Here is a 12,745-nt window from a genome sequence, read left to right on the forward strand (position 1 = left end):
CTATAATCCATGAAACTCACACAAGACATCTCATCTAAAGCATGTTTTTACTTTTTTTCTTCTATTTTTTCCTTGTTTTAATTCCATGTGTGTTAAATATTATCTTGGAAACAACGAAATCACTTGAGTCAGCTGCTTCAGATCACAATCAATAGCTGGTTGACATCTGCTGCCAAACAAACAGCTCAATACTGCTCATTAATTTGACTCTTTTCAGAATGGAGATGAAAGCCAAGACAATGTAAAAAGGAAAATAATTTGCTTGTAATGCTGGATCTCTAAGAGAGTACAGTTCTAATGCTATCTTGTGAGCCTGATCCCTCAAATGCAGCTCTTTATTTATTTATGAAGTTCTAAAATCATAAAGATGCCTCTCCCAAGGCTGCAGCCATCCCAAGATGTTTAATAACACAGTAACATTTCTAGTCATAAAATGTCCCAGCAGCACCTGAATCAGTTCCAGAGACTGAGACAACTCCTCTCCTTTTGTCTAGGAACAATTTCTTTAGCATTCTCTGGAGACCTCACTTGAACAGATGACTTTTTTAGTACTTCCAGAAAAAATACACTGAATTTAAGCTATTTCAAACTAAAGGAAAGGTCACATTACCAGAGCCTTCACAGCACACACCTCACCAAGTGGCTTCTTTTTCATCAGGGACACATAGGTCAGGAAACTCAAGAGAGAGGCAGACAGTCCTCAGAATGCAACAGATCTAAAGCAACACCTTCAACTTCCCCCATGAACCTGTGAGCAAACCTTTGCACTCTGTTCCAGCACTGGGAAGTGATTTAAGGGTTGGTCCCATGCAGAGTGCCACATGTATAAAAACAGCAAAGGTGACCTTTCTAACTGAAAATAAAACCAGCAACCTCTCTGTCAGACAAATGCAGGGCTGGGAGCCTAAAGCTCACTTCAGTCACAGTTTCTAGAAATTAACAGTAAACAAAGGACTCCCAAACGCCTCTTCTGTCCAGCTCTGCCAATCCCCATCACCGCTGCAATCCTGGCTAGTGAAAGGTCCAGTTACCCTTAACTGAGGTGTGAGAATGAATAAATCCCAGAGCATGTCCCTGAAATGCACTGTCAGCTCAGGAGCAGCCTGAACATCACTGCCCTCCCCAGCAGTGCTGGGTACCTGCTGGAAAACAGAGCAGGGTCACTGCTTTAGATGTTAAAGAGCTCTCTGGAAGATGAACAAACATACCCAACCCTTCATCCTGGGATTATCCAAGTGGGGTTTCCAAGAGAAGAACATTTTCCTTGTGGAAAAGACCTGTGCAATTAAGGAAGGACTCTCACAGGAGTCAGCAATCCTTGTGGGAAGTGGCAGTGTAGGAAAACATCCCAGTTGGTGACAACACAGTCCTGCAGCCCCCCAGTGCAGGGAACAAACAGTTCATGTTGTTCCTGCTCCACAGCCAGGTCTGTATGGCAATGATGAAAACACCACAGTGCCCTGGGACACTGCTCTCATCTGCAGCTCCTCTGCAGCTCCAACCAGAAGGGAGCTCTGCAATTAGCCAGGGAACCTCTCACACAGGGGGATGCTATTGTGGAAATCACTGTGTCCCAGAAGTCACAGGCAGAGAGTTCCCAACTGCACTGGAACTGATCAATACTGGAAGGTGACTTCACCCACTGGTGCCCCAACTACACCAAAGAGCTCCAGCTGGACACAATTCTTCTGGCTGGAACTCTGAACAGTTGCAAGAGAACTGAGAAAGACAATTGAGTTGAGAACATTGCTATGACCAGAAAGCCTTTGAGTGTCTCACATGTCAAATGGAAAGGACAGTAGGTTATCCACTAAAGCCATTACTGGTGATTTATTTATTAATAGCCACATCTTTATTATTCATTTCTGAATAAAAAAGAAGATGAAACTACAAAGTTTACAACTCTGCTTTTTTATGAAGAATTTTCAGACTTTGGAAAAACAGACCATTAAATTAACATCAGCTTCATGAATTTCTAAACCCCTGTACTACCATAAGACATGAACATATTAGTGACTTCAAGCTTGCAGTTGGATAGGCCAGCAAAGACCTCTGAAGTTGAATTTCTCTGGCTTCAAAAGAAAGCCAGGGTGGAAATAAGTCATAGTGATCTTATCTTCTTGTAGTGCTGGAACTGAGGAAATACAGACCATGCAACATTTCATTTCCAGCAGCTTCACCTTAAGGGAAGTTACTTTTTTGCATTCTCCATTACTCACAAGTTCAACTGTAGAAGAATCAATGTTTAATTATAATATAGCCTTTTGCTTTTCATTTAGCAGATTTTCACTGAGTAACAATCACAAATAGGTGACCTTTCTTCAAATGATTCTCTGGACAGTGGGAACTGTGGTAGTGTGTGCAAACAGCTATGGATGGAAAAACTTTGGGGATCAGCTGAAACACAGGCCATAAATTAATTAATATACAAAAGAAAAAGCAGCAGTTTCTTAAAATAAAGACACCTCTAGCTAACAGCATATACTTACTACATGACAGAGAAAAAATAATTTCAAGTAGACAGTAAGGTTTTAATTGCTCTTTTGTGTGAGGCTGCTTTTTCAGCAGCACTTTACAACCCTCTGGCTATTTGCAAAACTCTCAGCAGAACCTTCAGTAAGGTTCTGCAATAGCAGAAGCAGAAGATTGCCTAGGGGCTACAAACTGTACCTGGAAAGGGCACTCATGTTCAGAAAGGACATGGTGAAAGAAAAATTCCAAGGGACTGGCAACCTAAAATAATCTAAAACAGTAAAGATGGATGATATTCATCCAACTAGTATTCACTAAACTACTAAAAATATCTTTTAATGACAGTATCTATGTTTTCTTCTATAATGAACTCTATGCTTTTTCCTACACAGAGTTCATTTTCATGGATTTTATAGCCATGGATATTATAGTCAAGATGTTGCAGATTTGCCTTAAGTGCCAATTGTTGTGTCATCCACTGCTCTTTCTGAAACAGCTGGAGCCCTTGAGAAGAATATCACTAAATATCAGTGTTAGTTAACCTCACAAGGACAGTTCATACATAGAATGCTGAAAAATACAGCAGATAAACTGTGGGAGGAAAGAAGAAAATAGAGTGGAAAAGGCCCAGTCATCACAATAAAATCAAACTACTGAGTTATCACTAAGTTCAGGTTTGTATACCTTGGGCTCCCAGTTTTGCCTGAGCTGGAGTGGAGGTGGAGCTAAGAAGGGGGTCAGATGAAGGATCCAGGAAATTGGTGGCCAAGTTTGTTTTACATGAAAGTGGAAGTGACTCTTCAGGTAAATTATCCAGGCTCATCTTGTTCTGTCTACTGGTATCCAGTAAGTCCTTCCCAAAAAAAGCTTCCTGCAAAGAAGACAAAATGATTTCATGTAGGAAGAACACTGTATTGACTGAAAAATTTGAGTAAATGACAAAGTTAAAATTAAAAGCCAAGGATTACTACGAATATAAAAGCACAGTCTCACAAACACTCCAGTATGGCCATATCTATTCCAGGCTGTGAGGAGTGCTACAGTGGCTACAACTTACCTGAGGAAGCTACATGACCAAAGTTTTAGGATTAAATTCATGCCTTAAAATTATACAGAAAAACTTAAGTCTTCTTACTCATATGTAGCACAGAGAGCATACCAATACAGTGTTATTGTCTGTCACAATTTGTTTATTATTTAAAATATTTCTCCTTGCACAAAAAGGAGAGCTGAAGAAGGGGCACATTACTGGGCAACTTGATGTAGAATTGTGGTTCCATTTTGAGACTCACCATATACTGCATTTCACAAAATCATCCTCATGTCTAACTGCAATAACAAAACACTTGAAGATGTTTAACTTACATTATAAAAGTGGCTTTTAAAATATTATGTAACAGCTATCACTCACCTAAGCCTGAATACTCAGTAATTTGCCAACCTTTATTCATTATATAACAAGTTGGGACATGTTCCCATGTTGTCTTTAAAATCTTGATTTAGGATACAGTTCTAAAAATAAATCTAAATATAGATTTTTCAGTAGCAATTATTGTAATGCCAACAAAGAATCTAAGAAATATTCTTGGTATTAAAGGAGTAAAACATGCATTAAAAGTATTTGTCCTCATTACTCCAAAGGAAATATTGTTTAAGTACTTTCTTTCCAAGTCACTTCCCCACTTATGAAATACTATCTTTTAAAGAGAAAATGTTCTGCCTCTCTGTTAATTTTTTGCTTTCAATCTGAATACAGTTCATGCCATGAAGTCTGGTGAACATCTACAAGACAATGAAAGTTAAAACTTTGGCAAGTTCCCTTCACTATGAAGAAGGGGGCTGAGAAGAAGAACAAGCCAAATAAGTGATTGATTTATATATATATATATATATATATATAAACCAGCCAGTTTGTAACCTGATTAATGGAAGGAAAGTTGCTCAATCACCATTAATATCCTGGTTATTATCCATAACTGCTGCCTCTTACATGCCAGGGACACCATGAAATCAATGGAAGGGAAGAGCAGACACTATTGAGGTAGGGAGATGCAGGGCATATAAATCCATAAAACTGTAGGAAACAAGTTTCCCTTATCAAACCATGTTCTACAATCCTCAAGAAGCAAAATGAGAAGCTGAGGAAGTGGCCTGATCAGGCTAAGACATCCTACAGGGCTGAACGTGGAAACATCATGTGGCAGCAAAAGAATGATTTTCCACCCCATCTCATCTCAGGACAAGGAGAGATCCAAATACACTGAGAAGGATTCTCCAGAATCCTGGAGATTTAACATAATAAACACTTCCTGTACAAGCTCATGAATGTTCTTCACAGAAAACCCATTTCATTTAAATCATCATTTTGGAACCAGAAAAGAAACAGTACTGGTTTAAATGAACTATGAAACAACACATGAAGAGTAGGCTTTTAAACAGATTTATAAGACAAGGAGCAGACCACCAGCTTTACCTGCAAGTAGGCAGGAAAGGTTTCTTCGAGTTTATTTTTCTTTTTCCTGTAACGCTTTTTGATTTTCTCAGTACTTTCAGAAGCTGGGGTAGACTCCTCAACTGGAGTGTCTGGCAGCTGCTCTGTCCAACCTACAAAGGAACATCAGGGCACAAGTAAATAAACCACTCAGTATTTTGCTCTAAATGTACAGTGGCAGCACATCTGGCCACCTCTGGCTGTGTGGGTTACTGCACATCCCTCCAGATGTATTCCAAAGCAGCTTTTATCCAGCTGTGAACTGCCCTGGCCACCCAGGCTCTGGCAGCAGGAAATGCCAGATGTGGCACCAGCCACAACACTGCTGTACCTCCCAGGGACACACAGACCTTTAACTTCTGCAGGCAACCTAAGAATTTGCCAATTTGACAGAAATTATAGGTGCTGTTCAACCAGGTATTTAAAAAGACAATTCCACTGAAGAAGTACCTCCAGTGTCATCAATGCTGAGTTACACATTAACCACCTTTCATTCCATACACTATTTTTTCTCAAATTAGAAGCAAAAAACTAATTTTTTTAAAAATCTGAGAAAGAACTATCATATCAATAATGAACAGCCTAGAAAAAGAAATCTATAAAGAAGCCCTTCAAGAAAAATTGCACATTTATTCAGCTGTCATATTTCAAAGTGGCACTGCTTTTTCTAATAAACACAAAAGCACACAGTGCTCATCAATCATTCAGTATTTTATTACAACAGAGCAAGAAAAACACTGCAGGTAATGCAGAACTTTTCAAGTTCTGCTACTTCTGTCTTGGCAAAGCAAATTACATGAAGTTAAGGACTCTGGCAAGTTATTTAAGAAACTGAATTATCATGGTAATAAAATCAGCTTTGCTTTGTACTGCAGTGATCTCCTGTAGGATATCCAGAGGACCATGAGTGGAATGAGGTTCACCAGCACTGACCTCTGCACTGACTGAGAGAGAGACTTTACAGAGAAAAGGAGTGGATGCCACAAGGGTGCAAAAAATCCTGGTAAAGCTGAATGAGAACTGGCCACTGAGAAGGAGGCTCTTGGCAAGCTATGATTTGTATTTTTCTCAACTAGCAATTGTGCCTGAGCACAAAAAGAAACTCCAACTTTCAACTGAAGAATACTTGCTTAAGAATACTCCTTTTTAACAGTATGCATTGTAGTGTTACCCAGAATGGGGAATTAGCTTTTTAGCCAATTTTTTTAAAAAAGTTTCACTTAAAGGAGCTGACCCATATGCAAATGAAAAGATCTAGCACAAGATTTTCAGCACAACCTGAAATAAGGCAGCATGCTACACTGAAATACTATTTACAAAGCAGAAACACAGCTGTAACATTAATATTGAAGAGAAAGCAAACACTACATCAAGATTGGGAACTTAATCAGAATCTCTGGCTGCACTGATAAAAGAAATGTTTATTGGCTTTATGAAGTAGTTCTACAAATGCAAGCACAGCCAACACTTGAATGTTAGACTTCAATAACACTGCCTCAATGCTGTAGCAAAGATCCAGTCTCCACCACGTTGTACAAATCTACAGCAAGAGACTGATCTGGCTCTACAAAAGGTAAAAAAACAATATCTAAACAGAAAGGAGAGAGTGACAGGAGAAATCTCAGGCCAGGCTCTTTAACTGGGGTGGTATCAGCCATCCTTCAGAAGCAGCTGCCTCCTTCTACTGACTTACCAGGGAACAGGCACTGAACGAAACACATTCCACATCTCCCCTGAATGATACCTCAACATCCCCTAGATTAGTGTGAGCAACTTCAGATGGATGGAATAATTTAGTCTAATCAGACACAGCAAGAAGAGAAAAAGGCCCATGAATAAAATCTGATTTCTTGTTAGGTGCCCAATCTACTGAGCACTGCAGTGTCAGAGGCATGAAAATGGCTCTGCCATGGGAACAGGCACCCAACAAAGTCAAGGATTCTTCAGCCCTGGAAAAGGCAACACTGATGGGGAAATATGATATACAACTAGAAAATATTTCTAGAATGAATGATTTTTAAAAAATAATCTTTCATAACATTAAACACGAGGACAGCTTATGAATCTCTCAGATATCTGATATCTGGCTTAAAATAAAAAGGAATGATTTTTTCATACAACAATAACATATCACTAAACTCTCTAATAAAGGATTTCCTAGAGCATGAACAGATTTATAAAAATTGATTAGACACACTCATGGAATATGAAACACTGCTGAGTATTAAAACTGATGGTCCAGAAGACACCCCTGGACCAGGGCTACATCTGGAGAAAGAGGATTGCTCTAATTCTAACATAATAATAATAGTAATAATAATTCTATTTATCTCTACAGCAGCCTGCAATTCATTATTTCAGTTTCTTTGTACATCATGGGCTCTGTTGAAATTATAGCTCTGCAGGAATGGGTATTTTCAGTGGAATTCATAAAGCCATCATGACAAACATACATGTTGCTGAGCTGTACTGCTTTTGAACAAACAGTTAACACCAAATTCTGCACTTACCTTCATCTCTGCCAGGCAACTGTTCAGAAACAGATCCAGAAGAATCTTTCCTGGACAGAGATCTTTTTGTCTTCCCCTGCCCCGTACGACTTCTCTGACGTACCATAAATCCACCAATACCTGAACAAGGAAGTATAAATTCAATGGATTGAATAAAAACTGTGTTTCATAGTACAAATGAGAGCCAAGATTACTCTGCAGGTCAAGGAGACTGCTGCATCTAGATGTCTAGGAATGAATCTGAGATACTTGATGAGTTTTCATTTCAAATTTTACGAGACATTTCTGAATTTTTATGTCTCACTGGGTACACATGTAATGAAAAATGATCAGAATTTCAGGACTCTGGAACATCCACAAGAAGTTCAAATCACCAAACCTGGCAACATTCAGGTGTTGGTTTTCCCCTCCCTTGGGGCAAACTGAGGAGTTGCTGGAATTAGCTGTCAATCTACCAAATGAAACCTATTAAAGAACCTCAAAGGACCACAAAAAATCCTCTGCAAATAGCTCTAGAGAGCCCACCTCGCCAAATGATGCTACCAGAGAAGGACATACCCCAAATAAAAAGATACTTAATCAACATCATAGTGGCCTGGAACTCCTGAATCCTTCATTAGAGACTGACTGCAGAGTTCCTGATCTTTGCAGTTGGTGTGTATGTATCTAAATGTATCAGATACAGATCTGTTTCATTTTCCAGGGGAATTGTTGGCTGCAGAAAACTAATGGACAAGTAATGGATGTATTCTACGTGGATACAGCTCAACTGTTTGTGCACCCAAGACAGACAGTTAATTAATTCAGTCAGGATAATTAAAAGTCAACTGCACAAAGAAATTAAAATAAATTAATTCATCCAGTAACTGAATTCATTAAAATTCACCTGTCAGAAGTAATCTGCAAATACCTGGTAAACTACTCTTTTAAAATGTTTCAGAAAACACATAAAATAACTGCAAAAAGTTGTCTGAAGTTCAGATATTGCCATAAATATACACATAGAAAAAACTCTCCTTCAACAATTATAGAAATACAGCACAATTTCCTATCAAGTTAAGAATCAATAAGGCACAGATCTGAACTACTACAAGTAATTGAGAAGCACACTAAGAACAAGAGCACTGCTGACCAGCAACCTTTGGAAAAGTGTTTTGGCAAAGAAGATAAAAGAAAACTTTAAACAGAATAGGGGAAAAAAATCTACAGTCAACAATAAGCAGTAGAATACTTCAGAATTGCATAGTGTTTTCTAATTTTTTTTTTTTGTAATTATACAGAAAAAAATGAGCAATGGACACACAATGATCTAAGTTACTCTATCCTACCAGGTCTGTAAGGTTTTCGCTTCCTTTTTTTAATCCCATCAGCTCCTTCAGCCACTTTGGTATCATCATCCACAGCTTCCCGTTCTGGGCTGGAATCTGATTTTCCATCACAATCCATAAGGTCACCTTCTGCAGGAAAGAAGCAATGGTAACTTTAACTGGAAAAGCCAAAGGAAATTATTTTTTACAAAATTTCCACATCTGACTGTTTTATGAGAAACTGGCTGAGAATGACAGATTTTTCAAAAGGGTGACAAATAATCATAATCCCTGGACATTTTTGGAAAACCCATTCCTATCTATACACACATTTCCTATGAGATGATGTTTAGACAAAACCAGCAAATCAATGCTGTAATTAGTACACGTAAATCAGAGAAAGTTTTTGGTACCTCCTTTGGAGAGGCTTGTTCTAAGTGTCTGACACTCTCTAACTAATACATCAAGGAATATGGATCCAATTTACCAATAGATACTTCCTTTTCTTCACTGTCCTCCTCAGTTTTCTTTGACAGGGCTTTTTTTCTATTGAGAAGACACTCAAAAACTGCAGCCTGCACTTGGAAGGTAAAGTGTAATGACTTCTAGTGTAGCGGGCTCATGACTTGAAGCTGTGTGACTGACTGAAAGCAGACTGATCTATGAAGAGGAATTTGATTTATATAATACAAAATTCAGCCCAAAGGAATTACTCAGCCTTGAAGATGAAGACTATAATTCAAAGTTAGAGTTTATATTCTGTAGGAAAGCAGGGGAGAAACAGATGTAAAGTATGTTGACATTAAAAAGCCTTTGGTGTTGAAGAGAGAGGGAACGAATTCTTCTTGATATCCCCAAAAAGACCTTGCATCTTCATTTAATCATAAACCTTCTGAAATGTTAAATATGCTCTCACCCCTGAAAAGATACTGGAATTCTCATGTTCTGCTTTGGATACAGGTGTATAATTCTAGATGGAGTAAAACCCCATGCAATTTTAAGAGGGAGAAATACTGTTATAACAGAGCTGGATTCTTTCACCCTACTTTTGCTGTAGCAGAACTGCAACCCTCACTCTTCCAGAGCCTAGGTCATGGCCCAGACTTTCCAGCTGATAAAGACCTCACTGGGTTCTACCAACAAGGCCAGTGGATGGCAAAGGCCACCAAGCTGAAGCTCCCAAAGCAAGCTCAGCTTTCAAGTGGACTCTAAAATGTCGAAGACCCAATGAAATCTGAACCTGATGCAAGCCTACAGACAAGATGGTAACGAAATTCCATGAGCTCACTTTTCCCAGATCAAGCCTCCTTTTTTCCACCTGGAACATCAGTAGTCAAAATAAGGGTCTTTTCCTTTTCCCTGGTGTTACTACACTGCGTTACTCCAATCAAAGCCATGGCACAGCCTTATTCATGCTGATGCACATACAAAAATTCCAGATGTTTGGAGATAGACACTGATCCCTTCTCTCCAGAGTAGAGCCCTACACACCCAGAGCTTCAAGGAAATCCAACCTATCTCCCATGTACTGACTGTGCTGTTACCATCACACACATCAATGTGCTTTATCTCTCAAAAAGGCAACAAAAGGTGAATAGAACTGAAATTGAAGTTGTGGATGCTCTGGCTCTCCCTTTCATACCCTGGTATCACACCTATATATCCTGTTATCTACTTGTAAAGACCTACCACTTATAGAAGCCAACAAGCAGATAAAGAAGTCAGAAAAAGTCACATAGAAAACAGGCACACATTTTTAAAAATAAAGATTATTAACCACTGAAAGAGAACAAGGGAAGTGACTAGCTGCCTCCAAATTCAAAAGCATTTTTTGCTGTCAAAAATCCAATTGATGGAGAATATGAAAATACGAGATGAAATTTCAGAGTCCATATTATGCTAGGATGATGTACCAAACCCTGTGAATACTGAAAGACATGAAAGAAAAACAAACTGTTTAAAAGGTTATAAAGAAATAAAAGGAAGCTATTTTTAGTAAAGAATAGTTCTAGTCAACAACAGAAGGTAAGAAAGTGCTCATTAAACAACAGGAATAATACTTCTATCAATAAGCTAACACTGAAACTTCACTGATGGCTAAACTACCCAGCTTCTTATGACATTTAACCTGATTAACAAGGCAGTGCTGCAGTAACAGAATTGTGGGGAGGTGGGGGTGCCTGTGTGCCTCATTTCCTCTCCAGAGACACCTACATGACCAAGGCAATGACTTTCTCACCTGCCACTGGAAGGAGCCTTGTCCCAGGCCATGGATTAACACCTACTGTGCCATCACCCTCCTCAGCATGAACAGGCAGACCATGGCATGGACAACAGAGCTGCACCATGCAAGTGTTAGCCCAGATCACTGACTCTTGCCTTACTTCTTTCAGAAAAGAGAAATACTCTCAGCAAAGAACTACTCCACTTTCCCACTTGATTTTAGCCCAGATCACTGACTTTCCTTTCAGAAAAGAGAAATATTCTCAGCAAAGAACTACTCCACTTTCCCACTTGATTTTAGTACCAGCCTCTCAGTGATACAGATGTTGCTTTGCTGAGCCAACACTTTCAGTTTGCAGTGAATTTGAGTACACCTATACTCTGTCAGTGTGCAATGTTTTCCACAGGTAACCCAAAGATTAGACAAAAAATCATCTGCTATTTCCAGTGCTGGCAGCCCTAGAAAGGTGAGTTTCCTACAGGATGGATGACCCATAAACAGAACAACAAGGAAAATTCCTGAAATGGACAACAATGAGCTGTGACTACTGTTCAAGAAATTTCCATAAAACATTCTGTACAGAACACAGGAGTATCAGTGTAATAAAAACTCCCAGGGATATTTGCAATACACACAGGTACTGCAACACTCCAAGCTACAAGACATGCCAAAAGTAGACTGCTACCTCTACTGTCATCCATCTCCCCATCTCTTGAGTGCTCTGACTGGGCATCTGGGGGTGTCTGAAGCACAGCCACACTGTTCTGATTTATAATCTTCAGTTTAAGCTTTGGTTTCGTCCGTTTTCTTCTCGGTACTGTAACAGTGAGGCTCTGTAACTGAGACATGCCGGATTCTGTCAAGCAGACTCCATCCTGGGTGTATGTCTTCGGTGGGTCTATAAAAGTTGAATGAATCATAACAGCAATATAAAACTCTTTTAATTTACAAGTCTTTGATTTTTTAGGAATAGCACTTACAAGAGTTAATAATCCACAAGTATGGAGCTGACCCATGAGTGAAGAAATTGGAATAAATAAACCAGAGATATCAGACACTGTCTTACATATTACAATTACAGCTTTATGATTTAGAGTCCGATGTCAAATCCAGCAATAATCCATTACATTGCTATGAAACAACTTATATCAAGGACTCATTAGAAAGAACAATTTGATTATGGAAATTGGTGCCTTGCAGGGTATTTCTGTATTACTGGCACCCACAGAAAACTGTGCAAGTCATACTTTGGGTCCTTGATGATTGTCAGCCAAGGCCCCCATCCAGCCCTCAGCACTTTACCTTCATCTTATTAATAACCTTAAATCTCCAAGAACTCCTGGTAACTCAGAGAAGTTATCAGCCCTATTTCATAGGCAGACAAAAAACCCAAGTTGTATCAAGTGAGCTGCTCAAGATCAAAAAGGAAATTGTGGGTAGAACCCAAGTCTCCCAAGACCTGCAAGACCGCTTCCTCCTCAAGCTGTTAAATGACAACTGAGTCCACTGATAAACTCTAATATTCTTTAATTCACCATGCAGAAAGGCCCTGTCACCTGTGCTGAGGCCCTGCAAGTGGAAGCTTGGGAACTTTCAGGGAATTGCCAAATAATGAAGAGGCTGCAATGATGCTTCAGCTCTCTGGAGCCAATTAAATCATGATTTGGTAATACAACTTTTGAAAACAGACAAATATAATAACATTTGTTCCATTTAACCAAAAACATTTCCTCATGTAACA

The 12,745-nt window shown here is 39.1% G+C and overlaps 1 protein-coding gene across 1 annotated transcript in view; it reads right to left on the minus strand.

Moving 5' to 3' along the window:
• The window catches only part of KMT2C (lysine methyltransferase 2C), a 189,246-nt gene that overhangs the window by 43,283 nt on the left and 133,218 nt on the right, over nucleotides 1-12,745 (minus strand). The window contains exons 23-27 of the mRNA XM_054514634.1: nucleotides 11,690-11,902; nucleotides 8,802-8,930; nucleotides 7,474-7,593; nucleotides 4,946-5,076; nucleotides 3,157-3,343 (exon numbers count right to left, since the gene is read on the minus strand). Coding sequence (XP_054370609.1) covers nucleotides 3,157-3,343; nucleotides 4,946-5,076; nucleotides 7,474-7,593; nucleotides 8,802-8,930; nucleotides 11,690-11,902 — 780 coding nt within the window. The remainder of the gene's footprint in view (nucleotides 1-3,156; nucleotides 3,344-4,945; nucleotides 5,077-7,473; nucleotides 7,594-8,801; nucleotides 8,931-11,689; nucleotides 11,903-12,745) is intronic.

This window comes from Molothrus ater, chromosome 1, assembly GCF_012460135.2.
Source record: "Molothrus ater isolate BHLD 08-10-18 breed brown headed cowbird chromosome 1, BPBGC_Mater_1.1, whole genome shotgun sequence".
Taxonomy (NCBI): domain Eukaryota; kingdom Metazoa; phylum Chordata; class Aves; order Passeriformes; family Icteridae; genus Molothrus; species Molothrus ater.